General features: G+C 40.7%; 1 protein-coding gene across 2 annotated transcripts in view; it reads left to right on the forward strand.

Moving 5' to 3' along the window:
• Positions 1-7,188: 7,188 nt before the first annotated feature.
• Positions 7,189-25,426, forward strand: part of LOC135542300 (interleukin-17 receptor D-like) — a 59,928-nt gene continuing 41,690 nt past the window's right edge. For both annotated transcript variants that reach the window (XM_064969174.1, XM_064969175.1), the window contains exon 1: positions 7,189-7,560. In XM_064969174.1, the coding sequence (XP_064825246.1) occupies positions 7,441-7,560 (120 nt within the window). In that variant the 5' untranslated portion in view covers positions 7,189-7,440. The remainder of the gene's footprint in view (positions 7,561-25,426) is intronic.

Consider the following 25,426-nt stretch of genomic DNA (forward strand, 5'->3'; position numbering starts at 1 on the left):
TGAGAAAATGGTATGCACTAACACCATGGTTATCGAAGGCTTGAAAAAGACTGGAGTTTGCATGTGGTGAAATTAAGGATGTGAAAAAGAGAGTGGCAAAAGTTGAAAAAAATGTGGAAAGGGTGGAAAAGAATAACAATGTCTACCATAGACGTCTCACTGATCTGGAACAATAAACAAGAAAATGGAACCTGAGACTCTACTGCTTGCCAGAGGTGGAGAATGAAGATGTGCGAGGAGAGGCTATCCGTATCTGCCAAGAAGTTTTGCCTGCAGAGAAGAACAAAGTTGGTGATACCATCGACGTTGTGCATCGCCTCGGCAAGAAGCAACAGCAAAACAATTCAAGACCCAGGGGTATCATCATCCTATTCACTACCAGATTCTACAGGGATGCTGTCTGGAAAGCTGCTAGGAAGAACGCCTTCCTTCAGAGCCATGGTATGCGTTTCGCCGAGCATCTCAGCCCGGGAAGACATAGATAGAAGGAACAAGTTGTGGCCAACGATCAAGATAGCACGAAGTGAGGGGAAGGCTGCTTACTTCGTCGGAGGACGAGGTTTCATCAGTGGTTCAGAAATCCATATTCCTCCCTAAAATCTCACCAGAAGGAACAGGTTGATGGTTTCAACAATGGTATTCTCATTTTACTTATGTGGTTTACCTAACAAGCATCAGGTGACTATTTTACAGGAATACTCAGGTATTTCAATTCATTAGTTTGTTCTTGTATGACCAGAAGACCTGTTTTGTTTACAAACTTACGAAGAAGATTGAAAGCTGAATTTATGTTTTATGTAACTAAGATACTGTTTTAAATGGCATACAGGTCTGCTCTGACTTTACACGGTTATTGTTCTATTTAGTTATTAATACTTATTTCCAAAAAAGGTCTTAGGAACGTTTATATGTATAACATTTTGTTATTCAATTATTTTATGATCAGTTTTCATATGTACTTAAAATAGTAGGTACCTTTTATTTCTCAGAATAGTTCCTGATTACACTAAAGAGGGTTTTTAGTCTCTCTTACTACAAGAACCCTTGGTTTGGTCTTGAACATAATTTCCAGTTGAGTTTAATTTCAAAGGTTATGGAATAAGCTTTTTTCACTTTAAATTGACTTAAATGGTGCAGATCTCGGTTCCTTATCGTTTACGTTCACTGCTCCTACGTCTTTGACTCATCCTACTACAGTTTATACTTTTATATCATCTTTGTTGTTTTGTCTTTGTCTATATTATCTCTTAATGCTAGGGGGTTACAAAACAGTGTGAAGTGCAAGGCCTTATTTTTATTTGCTAAACAATTTCAAACAGATTTTTGCTTTTTTCAAGAGTCTCACTCAATTTTGGCTGATGCCAACTTCTGGAGGTCACAGTAGGGTAACGATATTTGACTTTCCCATGGATCTGAACACTCTGCTGGTGTCACTACAATGAAAAATACCTTTGGTGGTAATATTCTACACTCGGAATGTGACCCCTTTGGTCACTTTATTTGTCTTGTGATCAGTTACAATTACATTACACTCATTACTGTAAACTTCCAGGGGTACAACACCAAACATGAGAATGATGAGTTGCTTGAATCTATAGAGAAACATATACTTCATTGGTTATCTAAATTTCCCAATTCGTTATTATTGATAGGAGGGTACTTTAACATTACAATAGATAATTCAACTGATAGATGGCCCCCAGGTAGGCCAACCAATCAGAATTTGGGTTTAATACTTTTAATGGAAAAGTTTGATCTTACTGATATATGGAGAGAGAGGTTTCCGGCCGAAAGATCATTCACTTGGAGTAACAAAACAGGCTCCAGACAATCCAGAATAGATTTTTGGCTTATATCCAAATGTAATGATAGTGAGTGTGTTACTACAAATATTTGTACTACTCCCCTCACAGACCATAAGGCTATTTACATTGATATCAAAATATTTACCCCTGATACGAACCTTGGTAGAGCATCCTACTGGAAACTAAATAGCTCATTATTAAATAATGATATAGTTATATTTGAGGTTAAAGATCTGCTCTCACACTTTTGGGAAAGGGCTTGTGAAGAAAAATCTTATTGCAAGAACTGGGAGCTCTTTAAATTTGAAGTGTCCAAATATCTTAGAAAATATGGTAGTAATCTTGCTAAGACCAGAAGAGCTGAGGAGGAAAATGTGATCATTAAGATAACTTACCTTTCTCAGAGGTCCCCAGCTGACCTCTTGGGGGAGGAGAAGATGGAACTAATTGAGTTTCAAAATAAACTGGATAATATATATAAATTAAAAGCAGAAGGAGCCTTTATTAGATCTAGGAAAAAATGGATTGAGGAGGGAGAACATAATTCATCCTATTTCTTTAGACTTGAGAAATTTCACTCTAAAAATAACACTATCCATAAGTTAAACATTGATGATGTTATCACAGATGACCAAAAAGTAATCGCTAAATACTGCAGCAATTTTTACAGAAAATTGTGTAGCTCTACGTACTGTCAGGAATCCACAGATATGTTTTTTAACTCACTGAATAATGTTCACTCTATCAGTGATATAGAATCTAAACAGTGTGATGAACCCATCAAAGTTGAAGAGATTATAGAGTCTATCAAACATCTAAAGAACAATAAATCACCAGGTGTTGATGGAATTACATCAGAATTTTACAAATTATTTTCTGAACAAGTAGCTCCCTTCCTATTTGAAGTCTTTTTAGAGAGTATTAAAAACAATGTTCTCCCTCCTACAATGAGTCAGGGGCTAATAACACTGATACCTAAACCTAAAAAAAGAAGTGCTGCTCATCGATAACTGGCGTCCAATTTGTCTTCTTAATAATGACTATAAGATATTAGCCTCACTACTTGCAAAAATAATTAAAGAAGTCCTGGATGAAATCATTGATGAAACACAGTCTGGCTTCATGAGGAACAGACATATTTCTAACAATGTCAGACTAGTATTAGACGTACTTGACTACTCAGACCTAATAACTGAGGATAGGTTCATATTATTTTTAGATTTGTATAAAGCATTTGACACAGTAGAGCATCAGTGTCTCTTCCACTCCCTTGAGAGACTTGGCTTTGGGGATTTTTTCTGTAAGGCTATTAAGACTCTCTATGCAAATGGTAACAGCTCTATCAAATTGAAATATGGCACCTCACCTAGATTTGAGTTAAAGAGAGGAATTAGGCAAGGTTGTCCTATCTCTCCATACCTGTTTTTATTAATCACCCAACTTCTTGCAAATTCTTTAAATAATAGTCCTGTACAAGGTATTTCCATAGCTGGTAAAGAAATTATTATAAGCCAGCTGGCTGACGATACTACACTTTTTCTGAAAGATGATAACCAAATTCCCATATCGATCAATGTGATACAATCCTTTTCCAAAGTGTCTGGTCTATATCTTAACATTAATAAATGTGAACTCATAGCTGTCAAAGATTGTGTGACACCTTCATATTATGGTATTCCAGTAAAAGAAGAACTTACATATTTAGGCATAACCATTACAAAGGAACAGAAGTCTAGAGGCTTACTAAATTTTAACCCTCTTATTAAAAAAAACCCAGAAGAAACTAAATCAATGGCTCCAGAGGGACTTATCTTTAAAAGGTAAAGTCCTAATAACCAAGGCTGAAGGTATCTCTAGACTAACACATGGTGCTCTATCTTTATATCTTGACCGTAAAATAAGCAAGGAGATAGACCAGATGCTTTTCAACTTTCTTTGGAGAAACCGTACGCATTACATTGGGAAAACTGTTGTAATGAACACTTATGAGAATGGTGGACTGAATTTTCTGGACTTTACTACTTTAAATAATACTTTTAAGATCAATTGGATAAAACAATTCCTAAGAAGACCCACTTCTATCTGGAATTTTATTCCTCATCATGTCTTCTCTACTTTTGGTGGCCTTAACTTCATGTTGTTTTGCAATTATAATATTGACAAAGTTCCAGTGAAACTTTCTGCTTTTCATCGGCAGGTTCTCTTGTCATGGTCCTTAATATATAAACACAATTTTTCTCCACACAGATATTATATATGGAATAATCGGGATATATTGTATAAAAATACCTCTCTGTTTTTAGAATATTGGTTCCGAAATAATATCCTATTGGTGAGCCAACTGGTAAATGCAGAGGGTCTTTTACTCAGTTATAAAGAATTTGTATCACTTTACAAGGTCCGTGTAACAGCTAAAGATTTTGCAATTGTTTTAGATGCCATTCCCTCAGGTGTTGCTCTGTTATTCAGGAACATGTCAAGACCTGACCCTCAGAGCCTACCTTCTCTTGACTCTGTTGACTCATCAGTAAGAAAGATTTGTTTCTCTTTTGGTCCATTAAACAACAGAGCGATACGATCCTTGTTTAAGCAGGATGTTGTACAGTGCCTTGCGAAAGTATTCGGCCCCCTTGAACTTTGGGACCTTTTGCCACATTTCAGGCTTCAAACATAAAGATATAAAACTTTTTGTGAAGAATCAACAACAAGTGGGACACAATCATGAAGTGGAACGACATTTATTGGATATTTCAAACTTTTTTAACAAATCAAAAACTGAAAAATTGGGCGTGCAAAATTATTCAGCCCCATTCTTTGGATAGTTAATACTTTGTAGCGCCGCATTCTTTTGCTGCGATTACAGCTGTAAGTCGCATTCTGGGGTATGTCTCTATCAGTTTTGCACATCGAGAGACTGAAATCTTTTCCCATTCTTCCTTGCAAAACAGCTCGAGCTCAGTGAGGTTGGATGGAGAGCATTTGTGAACAGCAGTCTTCAGTTATTTCCACAGATTCTCGATTGGATTCAGGTCTGGACTTTGACTTGGCCATTCTAACACCTGGATATGTTTATTTTTGAACCATTCCATTGTAGATTTTGCTTTATGTTTTGGATCATTGTCTTGTTGGAAGACAAATCTCCGTCCCAGTCTCAGGTCTTTTGCAGACTCCATCAGGTTTTCTTCCAGAATGGTCCTGTATTTGGCTCCATCCATCTTCCCATCAATTTTAACCATTTTCATTTCAGTACAACGGTCTTCCCTGTCCCTGCTGAAGAAAAGCAGGCCCAAACCATGATACTGCCACCACCATGTTTGACAGTGGGTATGGTGTGTTCAAGGTGATGAGCTGTGTTGCTTTTTACGCCAAACATAACATTTTACATTGTTGCCAAAAAGTTCAATTTTGGTTTCATCTGACCAGAGCATCTTCTTCCACATGTTTGGTGTGTCAAACTTTATACGACACTTTTTATGGATATCTTTAAGAAATGGCTTTCCCTTCTTGCCACTCTTCCATAAAGGCCAGATTTGTGCAATATACGACTGATTGTTGTCCTATGGACAGAGTCTCCCACCTCAGCTGTAGATCTCTGCAGTTCATCCAGAGTGATCATGGGCCTCTTGGCTGCATCTCTGATCAGTCTTCTTCTTGTATGAGCTGAAAGTTTAGAGGGACGGCCAGGTCTTGGTAGATTTGCAGTGGTCTGATACTCCTTCCATTTCAATATTATCGCTTGCACAGTGCTCCTTGGGATGCTTCCACTAACCTCACTGAACAAGAGCCACTACCTTGTATCCTTTTCCCTCTCGCTCTCATCCGGCCCCTGCCCCTACTCGGATTAAAGCTTGGGACATCTTTTTGTATCCAAATCCGGCTTTAAACTTCTTCACAACAGTATCTCGGACCTGCCTGGTGTGTTCCTTGTTCTTCATGATGCTCTCTGCACTTTTAACCATTTCCGGACCTCTGAGACTATCACAGTGCAGGTGCATTTATACGGAGACTTGATTACACACAGGTGGATTGTATTTATCATCATTATTCATTTAGGTCAACATTGGATCATTCAGAGATCCTCACTGAACTTCTCTAGAGAGTTTGCTGCACTGAAAGTCAGGGGCTGAATAATTTTGCCACGCCCAATTTTTCAGTTTTTGATTTGTTAAAAAATGTTTGAAATATCCAATAAATGTCGTTCCACTTCATGATTGTGTCCCACTTGTTGTTGATTCTTCACAAAAAACTCCATACAGTTTTATATCTTTATGTGTGAAGCCTGAAATGTGGCAAAAGGTCGCAAAGTTCAAGGGGCTGGGCTCCCTGCCTGTGCCATTAAACCCCTACAACTCATCCAGAACGCCGCAAGTGTTCAATACTTTTGCAAGGCACTGTATCTATACCTTATGTCATGCCTTATTGGAATGGATTTATTGATAATATCTGTTGGAAAAAAGTTTGGATGTTGCCACACACATACCTACTTGTTAACAAAATTAAGGAAGTTTCCTTAAAATGATTCATAAATATTATCCTGCCAACCACTATATGAAGAAGTTTAAGGAAAACATCAACTCAAATTGCTCCTTTTGTAATGACCACCCAGAAACAGTTGTGCATCTTTTTTGGCATTGCATGCATGTAAGAAAACTGTGGCAAGACATCAGTAGGTTTGTAATTGAACACATTTATGAAGATTTTACACTATTGTGGAGAGATGTACTGTTTGGATTCTTTACATACAATAGAAATAAGCGGAATCATTTTTAGGTAATTAATTACATTATTCTTTTGGCCAAATTTCATATACATAAATGTAAATTTACAAACAGAAAACCACATTTTCGTACCCTACAAAAAGAAATCGAACTGTATTTTAAGACGGTTAAATGCTCTACTAACAAAAAAGCTGTTAGAATTGTAAGTATATGCATGTCCCTTAAGGTAAATGTGTAATTGTAATGTGATATTGTACCCCCTAGCTCGATTGTCTATTGTTTGTAATCTATGTATGCTTGTGTTCCCTCATGTGCTTTATGTATTGATTTGATATTAAAAAAAGAAAAAAAGAAAAAAAAGTATGAGTAGTCCAACACAGCTTTGGTAAAAGGAATAATAGAGCCATCTTGCGGGTATGTTGGTTGTTGTTTTGTAATATGTAAATAATGTAAAATGTAGGCTACAGATACCGGTAGCCCTTATGGAAACTTGAAAATGTAAGGTTTTCAACCCATAGGAGTCAATTGTCAAATGTTCTCTGTATTCGCATAAGTCAACAGCCTTGGGATGCGTCAAGACATATTACAGGTTGAAAGGGGGCGTATACCTGAGGAGCAGGTGGGGACAATTTAGGAACTTTATTGGAGATTTCCAAGACAAATCTGATGAGATTGTTTTTTTTTAATTCAAAATGGTCACTTCATTTGTACAATTCCAGAGTGAAAGAACAGGCTCACATATTTGCGGTGGGCAGAAAGAAAGTGACCAAACTATATGCCAACCAACTTCAAGAGCTGTAGGTAGGCTACCAAAGGCCACAGCCCCACTTTGGGGTGGAACATTAGACCAGCATTACAGAGACATTCTGGGACGGATCGAGCTCCACAGTAGATAGTCTGCATGGACTGGAGAGGGTATGGCTGCGCGAGCGAGACTATTTCATCTAGCCACAATTGTATTCCTGTTTTCGAACTACTACTCCGCCTCCCAGGCACCAGGCACCAATAAAGGAAACTCGGACAAATGCAACAATAAGGTAAAAAAAAATTAAACATTTTTTAATCAGGGATTTCTGAAAAAGCTGCAGATAAACGTCGTGTCATGAGCGCGCGTCAAATTTCAAGTCTCGTAGCTTGCTGAGTTCTTCTCATGTTCAGTTTTGACATTTTCTTTAAACCTAGTTGTGGAAATTATAGGAATTATAGCTATTTTTCCCAAAACATTTTGGGCGAAAGTTTTTTTTAAACAAATGAAGTGAACACTTCATGAAGTCAAAGCTTTGGTTGAAAGATATGTATATTCTACTTTACCTTTTTTTCCAGTCTAGTTTACAGTGATATTTTATAATAATAGTCTATCCCAATAAACCCACGAAGGATTTACATACAACCATGTTGCCAGTGGTGGGAAAAGTACCCAATTGTCTTACTTGAGTAAAAGTAAAGAACTTGTTTTTAATTTATGGATAGGCAGGGGCACACTACAACGCGCAGACAATTTCCGAACGAAGTATTTGTGGTTAGTGAGTCCTCCAGGTCAGAGGCGCAAGGGATGACCGAGGATGTTCTCTTAATAAATGTGTGAATTGGACCATTTTCTTGTCCTGCTAAGCATTCAAAATGTATAGAGTAATTTGGGTGTCAGGGAAAATGAATGGCGTAAAAAGGACATTTATTTTCTTTAGGAAATGTAGTGAAGTCAAGTACAGATACTACTTAAGTAGTACTTTAAAGTGTTTTCACAGAAGTACTTTACACCTACAAAAACATGGAAAGGGGAAAAACGAATCTAACTAGTTATGGACAGTTGGAAATGGCTATTAGTTATATAAGGTGAAACTGTTGCAGGTGATAAGTGGTGTGTGTGTGTGTGTCTCAGATCCACTGTCTCCAAAAAGGTGTTGACCTTAGTACAGTCCCATTTCACTGCCAGTTGTCATGATAATGTTGTGACAGTAGACATGGCACAAGGGGTGTTAGGGACCTATTATTTTAGAGGGGGCATGAAGAATAATGATTAAGGAATAATCATTATGCCTATTTCTGTGTAAAAAAAAAATAAAAAAAATAATAATAATTCAAAAAGTGCCAAGAAACATTCAAAGACCTTGAAATTTTCTGGATTGACTGACCTTCATGTCCTAAAGCAATGATGCACGGTCGTTTTCTCTTTGCTTATTTGAGCTGTTCTTGCCATAATATGGACTTGGTATTTTACTAATTAGGGCTATCACAATACAACTGATTGGCTCAAATGCATTTAGAAGGAAAGAAATTCCACAAATTCAATTTAACAAAAATGTATCATGTTTAAAAATGCTTTTTAGAACTTTCTCACTGACGGCACAAACCATCATTCTGTAATGTCAGCCAAACTATGAAACATATTCATTTGCAAGTGATGGACAGTTGAAGAATGTAACTTTTTCATAATGGATATATCTGGGAATTGCATCCTAGGTTTCAGTGGAAGTCTGGAGGAAAAATGCAATCAACACATTTATATAACAGGTCATGTGTCCCAAATGGCTCCCTATATAGTACACAACTTTTGACACAAAGTAGTGCACTATAAAGGGAATAAGATTCCATTTGGGACACAAGCCAGGTGAAATCACCTCTTTGGTTTCCTTTTGTGCTTACAGCCACAGTCCCGCCATACTACATGGGACAACGAGATAGTTGCTTGAAGAGGGTCCCTGTCGTACCTCTATGGGCTGGTTAAAATGTTTAAAAACATAGCAGAGAACTCGACACTTACTGTAACGTTTCTCTGAACTAAATTAAATAAGGGAAATGCATTATTCTATTTTGAAGAGTACACGGTCCACACATAATGTGTATTTTTGTTGGCATAAAATAAATGTTTTGATTGTAATTTGGAAGGCTGCTGCCCAATTGTTTCAATGGTCTGCTGTACTTCCTATTATGTGGACAGCCATGCGATCAGAGGCAACAATAACATTGATAGCAGCAATAGCACTAATCACAATGCGACTCTGTTTTCGGTTCCTTGTTGTGAATAGACTCCAAAAGACAAAACCATAAAACAAGATGTCAATTTGTGTCTGATGTATGAGAAAAGACAGAATTGTGAATTCCCGGAGTGTAACCCTACATTAGTGTGTTTTGCACCCATTGTCAATGTCCCTATTATTCCTAGTCATGCCTTGATTTACAGTGTCAAAGGGATGGAAAGGACAATGTTTTACAATGTCTCCAGACGTACACAAACAGTGGCCTGGCCAAGTCTTTTATTGTGGTGGCCTTGGGATCTCTTACCAGCCCTGGCTTGACTGCACATGTGGGACACATGTTTCCTTCACTTTGTCTTTGTTAATCACAAACTCTCAAAAGAAATAACCCCCTCTTGTTCTCTCTTTTCTTATGTCTGTAACATCTGGCTGCAGATGATTGATGTCGGGGAGGGAGGTGCATTTGCTTCATAGTGTTGATGGTGTGTGGAGGGAGAGCGAGTTTGTAAGAGGGAGAGTGTGTTTTCCTGCTGAAATTTGTTCTGTGTATTTTTTTAATTTATCCTTTTGTTTAACCAGGTAGGCCAGTTGAGAGCAAGTTCTCATTTAAAACTGTGACCTGGCCAATATAAAGTAAAGCAGTCCGACACAGAGTTACACATGGAAACTGTGTGTGTGCCTTGCTCGCACCTGTGTGTGTGCATTGTGGTAACAAGGTTTAGAGTTATTCCTCTCCACCTCCTTGAGGGAGCATTGAAAACCACCCAACCAACTCGTATCCTTGGAGGCAGTTTTGTGTCTGTTCTGTGGGAAAGTTCCTGGTTGGCTAGCTCTGAATCGGGACAGAGCCATTGCCCCGGAGCTTTTCTCAATGAGGAGGCCTGGGCCTTTCAGATGCATGGCTGCCTGCCTTTGACAGGGAGGGAATCCTGCTCCTAGGGAAGAATGGCTGCTTGGCCCTGGTAAACGGGAGGTATGTTAAAAGTGAATTAAAAGTCCAGTGTGTCTGTCCACCCTACCAGGGTGCACTGCATTGTTGATAGGCTGGTCAGAAGCTAGCTTTATGAATGAACCCGTGCAAGAAATGAATAAATAATGACATGTTCAGAGTTAGAAATAAGTTTTGCTTTTGTGTGGAATTGTTTATCTAATTAGATTTTATACAAACGTGCGCAGCCGCGTGCACACACACACCCACGCACTTTCAATGACTGGCCGTGTCCGAATACCCATATTAGCGTTTTAAATACTATGCGAAAAAATGTTTTATATAGTATGTGAAATTTGGAAAAGAGTACTCTGAATGTGTCATCTAATGCGCGATTGCGTTGAGTCCCGTCATCCTTTCATTTTGGTACAGCGCGTAAATGTATCTGATTATCAGCTGTAGTCAAACACCCAAGTCGGGAAAGACCAGTGACTTCTACTAGATCAAATGCCGAATTAGTATGCAGTATAAGTATGTAGTACGCTAGTATGGGTATTCAGATACAGTGACTGTATGAGTCTGACAGACTGAAGTCATTACCACCAATTATCCAATCTTTCCTCTTTACCTCATCAGTGATCTGCTACCCAGGGCACTTCCTACTTCCTGCCAAAGGCTCAGAGCCCAGAATGAGATTATACAGTGGTCTCTTCAAAAGCTTGAGTCAGACATCTCTATGAAGTTACGATACAAGGTACTCGCCTGTGTTTCAATATGACCCGACTGCCCAGTAATTTAATTATGACTACAGTGACACAACGGCTCAGACCCCCAAAGTGAGATTACACAGTGCTCCCTTCAAATGCTAAAGAAACACAAGGTACATTCCGGTGTTCATTGTTACTCCTCAGTAGTTATTTTATGACTACCACCATACAATGTGGGCAGCCATAGAGGTTAGGGTGCTAAATAAAGTAGTTTGTTACCTTGTGTTGCCGTAGGAAGTGTTACTGCACTTTATGCTGTGTTGGTTTGGTCGCTCAATATCCACAATTTTAGTTGTTTTTCTTCCATGGAGTTGAACAAGTAAATATAATTTATGCATTTATTTGATTAGGGAAGAGACAAACGTGTGTATGCACATTAGTTTCTATTTCGCCCTGTCTTAATCATTCTTTCACACCCCCCCTCACACAGCTTAATGTGGGCCCTCACATTTTTCAACATGTTTTGTTTGACAAAAGGATAGATTTGGAGTGAGAGAAACTTGGATTTTTCGGCAGGTACATATGCAGGATTCTACACTCCACAGCGTGGCCTTCGCTCCAGATCAAAACTCCAAACCTACAACCTAATTTTGACAAATTTAACCAGAGAAATTACTGCTTCCAAGTTTTTATTTTTGCAAGCTATACGGAGGGTGCTCTAGTCAGCAAACAGCAGAGACCTGAGGACACCATTTCTAAGCTGGAACTGAGCCAGATACAAATTCAATTAGCACTTCGGTGTGAAGTAAAAGGTATTTGGGCACAACAAGTGTGAGTCTTTGAAGTGTCCTCTGAAGCCCCTTCCTGCTGTTCAAAGACCATTCACTGGCAATTTCAACAAGAAATCTGCCTCCAGAGATAAAAGCTTCTCCCAAGTGGGTGGGGCACCTACTCCCATTCCCTGCTGCTCTTCTAGGATTCTACCTGGTGATCTGTTCACCGTCTGGCCTATCTCCCCGTCTGGTACAGGTACCTCCACCACACTCACCCCTCTCACCTGAGCTTTCACTCACTTCCAGCACACACACACTGTTGGGGCGAGTGACTCTGAACTTACGATGCCTAGCTCCAAGTCGTGTGTGTGTGTATATATATACTTTTTTTTCTTGTGCATTTTGCAATTTGCCTCATGACTCCTGCATACTTTGACTACAAACTTTCTTTTCCCAACCGTGGGACAGGCTGTTTGTTCCCACACTCGGGAATCTCTCTCTATTGGTTACAGACTTTTGGCCTCCACATCCTATTCTAACCACCTCCTCGCCGGCTTTGTATTCATGTTACCTGATGAAAATGCTGTACAATATGATCTTGTTTCCATCTGATGCACATTCAAATGTCATAAATCTGCACTGCAGAGCTCTCCTTGTCCTATGCCGTGCCTTGATTATATTACTGTTGATGATATCTGGAAATGGGCCAGGGTATACATGCACATCTACTGTTGCTAGCCCCAATTCTGACTTGTGCTCTGATATCTGCTTCACTGATTTCTGTTCTTGTAAAAGCCTGTGTTTTCTGCACGTTAACACTCGAAGCTTATTACCTAAAATTGATCAATTGAAAGTGTGGGTTCACAGCTCCAATCCAGATGTGTTGGTCATTACTGAGACGTGGTTAAGAGTGTTTTGAATACTGATGTTAACCTTTCTGGTTATAACCTTTTTCTACAAGACATATCTTTCCAAAGGTGGGGGAGTGGCAATCTTTACCAAGGATCACCTTCAATGCTCGGTTGTCTCCACCAAGTCTGTCCCCAAACAATTTGATTTGCTGGTTTTAAGCTTTGAACTTTCTAATAGCATCCAGCAACAGTCAACAAAGAGCTATCGTCCTCCACCAGCACCGGCCTGTACCCTACCTGCCCTAAGCTCTCTCTACCTGGCCCCTTACACTAAGACTGAATTTGTCCTGCTTGGTGACCTAAAATGGGACATGCTTAAACCACCTGACCAAGTCCTAAAGCAATGGGACTCCATAAAGCTTTCTGATTTATCACCAATCCCACAAGGTGTGACTCCAACCACCCAGAAAAGGCTACTCTCCTCGATATTATCCTCACAAATAATCCTGATGGGTATCAGTCTGGTATTTTCTTTATTGACCTTAGTGATCACTGTTTTACAGCTTGTGTTCGTAATGGCTGCTCAGTGAAATGACCTGTCCTGATTTGTCATCGACGCTTGCTAAAAAACTTTAAGGAGCATGCCATCCTTCATGTACTGGCCTCTGTGAAATGGTATAGAATCAGCTTGATCCCCTCTGTCAAAGACGCTTGGACCTTTTTAATGTTTTATTTTCAGTGGTATTGTTAACACGCCCCCATAAAGAAAATGAGAATTAAATACAGGTTCAGCCCCTGGTTTGACCATGATCTTGCAGTTACTCTACCTCAAGAATTGCATTTGGCGAATGGGCTCGGCACACGCATACTCGCGTGACTAGCTCGCATTCAGCCAAATGAGAAATAAGTGCACTCAAACTATCCAGAAGGCCGAAGTTAGTTACTTTAAAGAGCAGTTCTCTCTCTGGGTCTAACCCCAAGAAGTTCTGGAAAATTGTAAAATTCCTGGAGAATAAACCCTCCTTCTCACAGCTGCCGATGTCCCTTAATATTGATGTGGTTGTTACTGACAAGAAGTACATGGCTGAGCTCTTTAATCACCACTTCATTAAGTCAGGATTCCTATTTAACTCAGCCATGCCTCCTTGCCCGTCCAACATTTCCTCCTCTCCCACCCCTTTTAATGCGACTATCCCCGATGCTTCTCCCTCTTTTCCCCCTGCCCCGCTACAAAGTTTCTCCCTGCAGGCAGTCACTGAGTCCGAGGTTCTAAAGGAGCTCCTTATACCCAAAAGAACATCTGGGTCAGATGGTTTAGACCCTTTCTTCTTTAAGGTTGCTGCCCCTATCATCGCCAAGCCTATCTCCAATGTTTTTAACCTGTCTCTCTTTCCTGGGGAGGTTCCCATTGCTTGGAAGGCAGCCACAGTTCGTCCTTTATTTAAAGGGGGAGAGCAAGCTGATCCTAACTGTTATAGACCTATTTCAATTTCCCCTGTTTATCAAAAGTGTTGGAAAAACTTGTCAATAATCAACTGACTAGCTTTCTTGATGTCTATAGTATTCTCTCTATGCAATCTGGTTTCTACTCAGGTTATGGATGTGTAACTGCAACCTTAAATTGTCACCATTTTCATAGATTCTAAGCAATATAGTGTTGCTATTTTTGACTTGGACAAAGCTTTTGATATGTTAGACAATTCCATTCCTGTGGTCCGGCTAAGGTGAATTGATGTCTCTGAGGGGTCTTTGGCCTGGTTTGCTAACTACCTCTATCAAAGAATGCAGTGTATAAAGTCAGAAAATCTGCTGTCTCAGCCACTGCCTGTCACCAAGGGAGTACCCCAAGGCTCTATCCTAGGCCCCACACTCTTCTCAATTTACATCAACAACATAGATCTGGCAGTAGGACGCTCTCTCATCCATTTATATGCGGATCGTCTTATATTCAGCTGGCCCCTCCCTGGATTTTGTGATAAATGCTCTACAACAAAGCTTTCTTAGTGTCCAACAAGCTTTCTCTACTCTTAACCTTGTTCTGAACACCTCCAAAACAAAGGTCATGTGGTTTGGTAAGAAGAATGCCCCTCTTCCCACAGGTGTTATTACTACCTCTGAGGGTTTAGAGCTTGAGGCTAGAGGTCGACCGATTAATCGGAATGGCCGTTTTTAATTAGGGCCAATTTCAAGTTTTCATAACAATCGGAAACCGGTGTATATATATATTTTTTACACCTTTTTATTTCATCTTTATTTAACTTGGCAAGTCAGTTAAGAACACATTCTTATTTTCAATGATGGCCTAGAAACGGTGGGTTAACTGCCTCATTCTGGGGCAGAATGACAGATTTTCACCGGGTCAGCTCGGGGGATTCAATCTTGCAACCTTACAGTTAACTAGTCCAACGCAATAACGACCTGCCTCTCTCTCGTGGCACTTCACAAGGAGACTGCCTGTTACTTACATGCAGTAAGCCAAGGTAAGTTGCTAGCTAGCATTACACTTATAAAAACAATCATAATTACTAGTTAACTACACGTGGTTGATATTACTAGATATTATCTAGCGTGTCCTGCGTTGCATATAATCTGACTGAGCATACAAGTATCTAAGTATCTGACTGAGCGGTGGTAGGCAGACGCGTAAACATGAATTCAAACAGCATTCTTGTGCGTTTTGCCAGAAGCTCTTCGTTGTCCGTCAAGCATTGTGCTGTTTATTACATTACATTTACATTTAAGTCATTTAGCAGACGCTCTTATCCAGAGCGACTTACAAATTGGTGAATTCACCTTCTGACATCCAGTGGAACAGCCACTTTACAATAGTGCATCTAAGTCATTAAGGGGGGGGGTGGTGAGAAGGATTACTTATCCTATCCTATTTATGACTTCAAGCCTATCAACTCCCGAGATGAGGCTGGTGTAACCGAAGTGAAATAGCTGGCTAGTTAGCGCTCGCTAATACCGCTTCAAACTTCTCTCGCTCTGAGCCTTTGGGTGGTTGTTTCCCTTGCTCTGCATGGGTAACGCTGCTTCGTTGTGGTGACTGTTGTCGTTGTGTTGCTGGTTTGAGCCCAGGGAGGAGCGAGGAGAGGGACGGAAGCTATACTATTACACTGGCAATACTAAAGTGCCTATAAGAACATCCAATAGTCAACGGTTAATTAAATACAAATGGTATAGAGGGAAATAGTCCTATAATTCCTATAATAACTACAACCTAGAACTTCTTACCTGGGAATATTGAAGACTCATGTTAAAAGGAACCACCAGCTTTCATATGTTCTCATGTTCTGAGCAAGGAACTGAAACGTTAGCTTTCTTACATAGCACATATTGCACTTTTTCTTTCTTCTCCGACACTTTGTTTTGCATTATTTAGACCAAATTGAACATGTTTCATTATTTCCTTGAGGCTAAATTGATTTTATTGATGCATTATATTAAGTTAAAATAAGCGTTCATTCAGTATTGTTATAATTGTCATTATTACAAATACATAAAAATACAAATCGGTGAATTAATTGGTATTGGCTTTTGGTCCTCCAATAATCGGTATTGGCGTTGAAAAATCATAATCGGTCGACCTCTACTTGAGGCAGTCACCTCATACATGTATTTGGAAGTATGGCTAGATGGTGCACTGACCTTCTCTCAGCCTGCAGCTTTGATATGTGCTAAAGTTAAACGTAGACTTTGTTTCCTTGATTTAGTTGCTCCTCTTTCACCCCAGCTGCCAAACTAACCCAGATTCAGATGACCACCCTACCCATGATGGATTACGGAGACATAATTTATAGCTTAGCAGGAAAGAGTGCTCTCGAGCGGCAAGACGTTCTTTACCATTCGGCCATCAGATTTGCCACCAATGCTTCTTATAGGACACATCACTGCACTCTATTATACTCTGTAATCTGGTCATCTCTGTATACCTGTCGCAAGACCCACTGGTTGATGCTTATTTATAAAACCCTCTTTGGCCTCACTCCCTCCTATCTGATACCTACTGCAGCCCTCATCCTCCACATACAAAACCTGTTCTGCCAGTCACATTCTGTTAATGATCCCCAAAGCGCACACATCACTCGGTCGCTCCTCTTTTTAGTTCGCTGCAGCTATGACTGGAACGAGCTGCAACAAACACTACAACGGGCCAGTTTTATCTCCATCTCTTCATTCAAAGACTCAATCATTGACACTCTTACTGACTGTTGTGGCTGCTTTGTGTGATGTATTGTTCTCTCCCTTTTTGACCTTTGCTGTTGTGCCCAATAATGTTTGGACCATGTTTTGTGCTGCTACCATGCTGTGTTGTCATGAGTTGCTGCCTTGCTATGTTGTCTTAGCTATCTCTCTATGTAGTTTTGTGTTTTTGCCCGATATTTGTTGTATTTATTTATTTTAATCCCAGGCCCCCGTCCCCGCAGGAGGCCTTTTGGTAGGCCGTCACTGTGAATAACAATTTGTTCTTAACTGACTTGCCTAGTTAAATTTAAAAAATAAATAAATAAAATGGAGTCAGAGGAGAGGAGCGAGACGCTTTCTTGTCATTATCCAGCATTCTTGCAGCATGAACCACAACACTCCAAATCCCACTGTCCCTCACCATGCAGACATTTACTTGTGTGTTTTGGTGTTGTAACGGTGTGTTTGGTAATGTCATTTTGCAGATTATCTCGCTCTCTCAGCTAAACCTGGCTGGCCAGGACTAGAACAGACAGGAAGCCCTTCAGCTCTTTAGTCCCTGGATCACTGGCTCAGGCTTTGGATCATCACTCCAGCGTCCTGCTTTAGCAAAACACACATTATTGGGAACCCACGTTGTTTAATTATAAGGCTCTCTTTCAGCCCACCATAGGGCTACAGTCTTCAAAAAGTCTGAGTCCAAGACTCTATTTTTTTCCACTAAGTCTTCACATATGATAAGGAAATGTTTTTTAAAACAATCAAATTGAATGTTTTATTGTTGTCTAAAGCTTCCCTTTATGGCTTTCTCCCTTTTTTTAATTGAATGTAGAGGTCAACCGATTATGATTTTTCAACGCCGCTACCGATTTTATTGGAGGACCAAAAAAAGCTGATTTAAAAAAAAAAATATTTATTTGTAATAATGACAATTACAACAATACTGAATGAACACTTATATTAAGTTAAAATAATACATCAATAAAATCAATTTAGCCTCAAATAAATTATGAAACATGTTCAATTTGGTTTAAATAATGCAAAAACAAAGTGTTTGGAGAAGAAAGTAAAAGTGCAATATGTGCCATGTAAGAAAGCTAATGTTTAAGTTCCTTGCTCAGAACATGAGAACATATGAAAGCTGGTGGTTCCTTTTAACATGAGTCTTCCCAGGTAAGATGTTTTAGGTTGTAGTTATTATAGGACTATTTCTCTCTATACGATTTGTATTTCATATCTTTGACTATTGGATGTTCTTATAGGCACTTTAGTATTGCCAGTGTAACAGTATAGCTTCCATCCTTCTCCTCGCCACTACCAGGGCTCGAACTCAAACACATCAACAGCAGCCACCCTCGAAGCAGCGTTACCCATGCAGAGCAAGGGGAACAACTACTAGAAGGCTCAGAGTGAGTGAAGTTTGAAACGCTATTAGCGCGCATCCCACTAACTAGCTAGCCATTTCACATTGGTTACGCCAGCCTAATCTCGGGAGTTGATAGGTTTGAAGTCATAAACAGCGCAATGCTTGAAGCATAGCGAAGAGCTTCTGGTAAAAAATGCACTAAAGTGCTGTTTGAATGAATGCTTACGAGCATGCTGGTGCCTAACATCACTCAGTCAGACTGCTCTATCAAATATCAAATCATAGACCTAATTATAACAACACAGAAATACGAGCCTTAGGTCATTAATGTGGTCGAATCCAGAAACTATCATCTCAAAAAAATGTTTATTCTTTCAGTGAAATACGGAACCGTTCCTTATTTTATCTAACGGGTGGCATCCATAAGTCTAAATATTACTTTTACATATCACAACCTTCGATATTATGTCATAATTACGTAAACTTCTGGCAAATTAGTTCGCAATGAGCCAGGCAGCCCAAACTGTTGCATATACCCTCACTCTGTGTGCAATGAATGCAAGAGAAGTGGCACAACTTCACCTGGTTAATATTGCCTGCTAACCTGGATTTCTTTTAGCTAAATATGCAGGTTTAAAAATATGTACTTCTGTGTATTGATTTTAAGAAAGGCATTGGTGTTTATGGTTAGGTACATGTTGGAGTAACCACAGTCCTTTTTGGCGAATGCGCACTGCATCGATTATGTGCAACGCAGGACATGCTAGATAAACAAGTAATATCATCAACCATGTGTAGTTATAACTAGTGATTATGATTGTTTTTTTATACAAAGTTTAATGCTAGCTAGCAACTTACCTTGGCTTCTTACTGCATTCGTGTAACAGGCGGGCTCCTCGTGAGGCAGGTGGTTAGAGCGTTGGACTAGTTAACCGTAAGGTTGCAAGATTAAATCCCTGCGCTGACAAGGTAAAAATCTGTCGTTCTGCCCCTGAACAAGGCAGTTAACCCACCGTTCCTAGGCCGTCATTGAAAATAAATGTGTTCATAACTGACTTGCCTAGTTAAATTAAGGTGTAAATAAATCTGCAAAATCGGTGTCCAAAATGACCGATTTCCGATTGTCATGAAACCTTGAAATCAGCCCTAATTAATCGCCCATTCCGATTAATCGGTCGACCTCTAATTGAATGTCAAATCCTAATTGACTAAACACAGCTATTGTGTCACATTTGAGCAGCTGGGGGTCAGCCCTGCTCTGCCCATGTCTGCTGGGTAAGACATGGGGGTCAGCTACGTTCTCCCCGCCTGCTGGGTGAAGCAGAGGAGTCAGCCTTGCTCTGCCCTTGTTTGCTACATGGACCAGGGGGTCAGCCACTCTCTGCCCCTGTCCACTGTGAATACCAAGGGGTCAGCTCTGCCTCTCTGGCCCTGTCTGCTGTGAATACCAGGGGTAAGCGCTGCCTCTCTGTCCCAAATGGCACCCTATTTCCTATTTAGCGCACTACGCTCTGGCCCTGTCTGCTGGTCAGGACATGGGGTTAGCAACCTTCCTCCACTGGCACGTGTAGTGTGACTGCTAAGGTTAACTGTGCAGAAGCTCCCTAAATCCATTTAACATGGAGAGAGGAGGGGAGAGAAGAGACTGTGTGTGGTTTCAAAGCTGTAAAAGCCATCAGCTTAGCAGAGAAGCCTGACAAAGAAGTCAAGCTTTCATGGAAGGATAGGACTGTGTCTGGTAAAGTCATGAGTGTTAAAACGCATGTGTTCACTTGCACTTGGCATCCCCCCTCCTGAGGGTAGTTGGGGCATTCTTCACTGCCACGGAGATTTGTCTCTTGCGGATACCAAGGAGGCCCACATTTGTGTGTGTGTGATCATTCCTCCGTGTCTAAGCACCTGTTTTTGCCTTTTGTGAGAAACTTGGCCCCTTCGTAGGTTAAAAACAGGCCCTGTGTTTACAAAAATTATCCAGTGAGTTCTTGCTCAGTAATGTCATAGCATATGGTAATGTTTCAGAGGGTCAGGCATGCAGGCCGGAAACAAAAGGGCTTGTGTCCCAAAATGCATCCAATTCCCTATATTTAATGCACTACTTTTTATCAGGGCCTATATGCCTCTAGTCAAAAGTAGTGTACTTTGTAGGGACACTGGCATACCGGACAACGCCACAGCCAGTTATAAATCTTTTTAATTTCCGCATGTACTTGGAAGCTAAGTATTTGTTTCTTGGGCTTTAAGAATGCAACTGATCAAAGTGAATCAGGCCTTGAAAAATAAATAATTTAACTGATTGAATGTAAGGGGATATCGGTAATCAAAGTCCTTGGTCAAGGCTAAGACGACGCCAGCGCAGTAAGTGGAGCTCACTCATGTTCAAAAGCGCATATTAGACCGAGAGGCTGATGGTTCTTAGGTAGACCTTTTTTCAGTTTAGAAATCGATCTCCTCGCAGAAGTGACAGTTACAAGGATGGTTAAAAACAGCTTGATTGCCGTAGCAACATCAGAGAATCTGGGAAGAAGGGAGTGGTGTTGCAGAACTGCTGTATTTGAAGCATCTTTAATTGAGCCTCACATTTGAGTGCAACCCGAGGTAAGCAACCTGTATTCGAAATAATGCTGGGATTTTTATAGTTGATCAGAAGCAAATTATAGTTGCATGTTTCAATAGCATACACAAAGTTCTTAATGATCGCTACCTGACCTGAACCAGTTCACGTTAGTTAGCTAGGTTAACTTCTAAGTTGGCAAGTTAACATTACCATCCGCTTTCCTCAGAACTCTGTTGCCTCCGCATACTTCACTTCTGTGTAATAACCCACGGAACACTTCTAAGCAGTGGAGGAAGCAAGGGAGTACATTTATAAGCTTGGTTTCTGTATTACGTAGCACAGGTAGGCAGCTGCACAAAAACGTTGTAAGTTGGGGGTGTGACGTTCCAATACTCTTAACAAGGAATAATGGTGTTTCTCATATCAAAATGAATGACTGAGCACAGAATGCATCCCTATGCGTCCTACAAATGGAATATCAGAGTAAAGAGTGTGATGTACTATCAGAATGAGAGCTTCAACCGCTGCCATAGAGGAGGACAGTGAGTGACTGTCATGCTTGCGCTTTTCAGTTATGGACAAGGAGCAAGTTTCTAACCCAAACTCCTCAACAGTTATGCTACATATTACCGGAGCAACCCCCCCCCCCCCCTTATCCCAAATTGGCGCGGATTTTACATTTTATAACCATGTCACCAGCCGTTTCAAACTACTCGCGGGCCGTGAGTTTTAAGTTTTTATAAAAAACAACCTTGTTTAGTCAATTTACCTGGCTAGCTAGCTAACATGGTACCTTGGCTATGCACAAATTTGGATGGTACAGGGAAAAATACTCAATGATATGCTTTAAATTTAGGATGCATATGCCTAATGTATTCTAAGCTAAATCTGAATTAAAAATAATCTCTTTATGGTGTGACATTCTGTTGGATGCTTAACTTTTTGGAGCTGTGTGCAATCTTTTTTGTGCGAAAAATGTATCACCTTTTTTTGACCCTCAAGTTTGCATCCCTATAGGGAATGGCGTCGAGCGTGTACATTTAAAAACAAATCTGTCCTCGGTTGCAACACCCACTACGGACTTCCAAACTGCTTCTGGAAACAACGTCAGCACCAGAACTGTTCGTGGGGAGCTTCATGAAATGGGTTTTGATGGCCGCACACGAGCCTTAGATCATAATGCGCAATGCCAAGCGTCTGCTGGAGGGGTGTAAAGCTCGCTGCCATTGGACACTGGAGCAGTGGAAACGCGTTCTCTGGAGTAATGAATCACGCTTTACCATCTGGCAGTCCAACAGACGAATCTGGGTTTGGCAGATGCCAAGAGAATGCTACCTGCCCGAATGCATAGTGTTAAGTTTGGTGGAGGAGGAAAAATGGTCTGGGGCTGTTTTTCACGGTTCAGGTTAGGCCCCTTAGTTCCAGTAAAGGGAAAACTTAACGATACAGCCTACTATTACATTCTAGACGATTCTGTGCTTCCATCTTTGTGGCAACAGTTTGGGGAAGGCCCTTTCCTGTTTCAGCATGACAATGCCCCCGTGCGCAAAGCAAGGTCCATACAGAAATGGTTTGTCGATCAGTGTGGAAGAACTTGACTGGCCTGCACAGTGTCCTGACCTCAACCACATCAAACACCTTTGGGTTGAATTGGAACGTGGACTGAGAGCCAGGCCTAATCGCCCAACATCAGTGCCCGACCTCACTAATGAATGGAAGGACATCCCAGAAATGTTCTAACATCTAGTGGAAAGCCTTTGCAGAAGAGTGGAGGCTGTTATAGCAGCAAAGGGGGGACCAACTCCATATTAATGCCCATGATTTTGGAATGGAATGAAACAACTAAATGACCATGCATTTTTCTTCTATTGGAATATTAATGCTTCCAATGGAGAACAGACACTGCCACATCCATTTGGGATATTATAACAACGAAGACTTAAAAATAAAAAATTCCCCTTGGACATCAATATGTATTGCAAAAAACATTAACATAGGTGTGGGGCAAACAGTGGTGCCGTTTTCCCCAAATGCGTATTCCATATTTAAGACGACTTAACTTATTCAACCTCCTTATCCCGAATCCAGAGAGAATTCAGTCTGGATTTAATGTGATGCATGCCTATTCATGTTCTTACCAGTCGAGGCTGCATAGGGGAGGATGGCTCATTTAATATTAACGGAGCAAATGGAATGTCTTCAAACACATGGAAACCATATGTTTTGACGTATTTTGATACCATTCCAGCCATTTCCACCAGCCCATCCTCCCCAATTAAGGTGCCACCAACCTTTATGTGGTTCTTACATCGTTGTGTGGATGAAATGCCAAGTGGAGAATTTTTATTTATCATCTCTGCATATGAATGTGGCGGTTTAAGACATCCATGACATTCTCTTTAATGCTAGTCTGTCAGTGTGAAGAACGTATTAGGTTTTGACATGGGTCTACAGAGTGGTTTCTTGAACCAGACCCCTAGAGAGATGGAACTGGGACTCCAGTGACTCATACCACCCCTGGAGCATACATCCATTCATGCACGCACACACACACACACACACACAGCTGTGAGAGAAGGGAAAAGGAGGGGAGTAAAGAGCGAGTGATTAATTAGCGTTAATAGAGCTTGATAAAGGACACAAAGGTAATTGTCCCAGGAAAAAAGGTTGGGAATGTGAAATGGGAGCCATATGTTGGGGTAATGAGAACCGCATGGTGGATAGGTACTGGAGAGCAGCTCAGGGAGGGAGAACTCTAATTAGTCCAGCCCTGACCTGTTGGAGGATGGGACTGGAGTAAGGGGAAGAACCACGGCAAAACCATAGACCAGTAGCATTGGGATAGGGCTGAAATAAAACCATATAGCCAGGGGAGGGTTAGAGGAAGGACTGAAACCAGCATGGGCATCTATGGTAGGGGCTGGGATAAGGATTGTATGTCTTATTTGTTTATTTAACTAGGCAAGTCAGTTAAGAACAAATGTCTTATTTCAATGATGGCCTACCAAAAGGCCTCCTGCGGGGACAGCGGCTGGGATATAAAATAGGACAAAACACACATCCCAACATTTGTAGAGCGGTTCAGGGGTGGAATGATTTTTATTAGGAATTACTTGTGGTACTGAAAGCATCTACAATTTGGATTTGTCGTCAACATTCTGATGTCAAGCCAACAGAATCGCATCTGCTACAGTGAAGCTCTGATTTAACTTTCTATAAGAAGGACCCTTCAGGCCAACAATCTCTCAGGCATAATCTACTATGATTGTTTATACTGCCTCACGGATAAATAAACACTGTTGAACCTTCCATTATTTAAACAATCCAAGTGTGAAAGTAAGTAGATGTGGCTGCTGCATGTGTTCTCCGTTGTTGTTTTGCTGTTCCTGATGATTTGTTGGACAAACAGAGAAGGGGTCTAGCGTTTTGGGTTTGTTTGTTTATCTTTCATCTGTCCAGTTCAGCCGTGGACTTAGTCCCTCTGGGAGCTGGCTAGCTAAGAACATCATTTTCTCAGAACAATCAGGGCCTGGTTTCCCAAAAGTGTCTTAAAGGCTACGTTCGATAGAACCTTTTGTAGGAGCAACATTAGATTCTGAGTTTCCCAAAACCAATGTTACTAAAGTTGATCTTGAAAACGATTGTTATTTAACGACTGACTCAGACCAGTGACAGAATAAGTACCCAATTGACCCTTCGCTAAACTCCGCCACCAAACGGTGATTGTCCAATCAGAGAATTGCACCCGTAAACAATGACTTGGACCTCAGACACTTTTTCAAAAAATCGTCATGGCGTCTATGGGCTGCAGGCAGAAATCCTTTCTCTGCTACAAGTGAACAGAAAATTGTGAAACGGTGGGACACATGTAAAGGCTGGTTTACAGTTTGTCTATCAACATGTCTGTAGACAATTGTCATAGCAACATCATGAACAATCTACTGTCATCTGACCTCACTTGTCATTGTAGTTTTTTTTAAGTACACTGCTCAAAACAATTAAGGGAACACTTAAACAACACAATGTAACTCCCAAGTCAATCACACTTCTGTGAAATCAAACTGTCCACTTTGAAAGCAACACTGATTGACAATACATTTCACATGCTGTTGTGCAAATGGAATAGACAACAGGTGGAAATTATAGGCAATTAACAAGACACCCCCAATAAAGGAGTGGTTCTGCAGGTGGTGACCACAGACCACTTCTCAGTTCCTATGCTTCCTGGCTGACGTTTTGGTCACTTTTGAATGCTGGCGGTGCTTTCACTCTAGTGGTAGCATGAGACGGAGTCTACAACCAACACAAGTGGCTCAGGTAGTGCAGTTCATCCAGGATGGCACATCAATGTGAGCTGTGGCAAGAAGGTTTACTGTGTCTGTCAGCGTAGTGTCCAGAGCATGGAGGCGCTACCAGGAGACAGGCCAGTACATCAAGAGATGTGGAGGAGGCCGTAGGAGGGCAACAACCCAGCAGCACTACCACTACCCCCGCCTTTGTGCAAGGAGGAGCAGGAGTAGCACTGCCAGAGCCCTGCAAAATGACCTCCAGCAGGCCACAA

Source organism: Oncorhynchus masou, chromosome 6 (assembly GCF_036934945.1).
Source record: "Oncorhynchus masou masou isolate Uvic2021 chromosome 6, UVic_Omas_1.1, whole genome shotgun sequence".
NCBI lineage: Eukaryota > Metazoa > Chordata > Actinopteri > Salmoniformes > Salmonidae > Oncorhynchus > Oncorhynchus masou.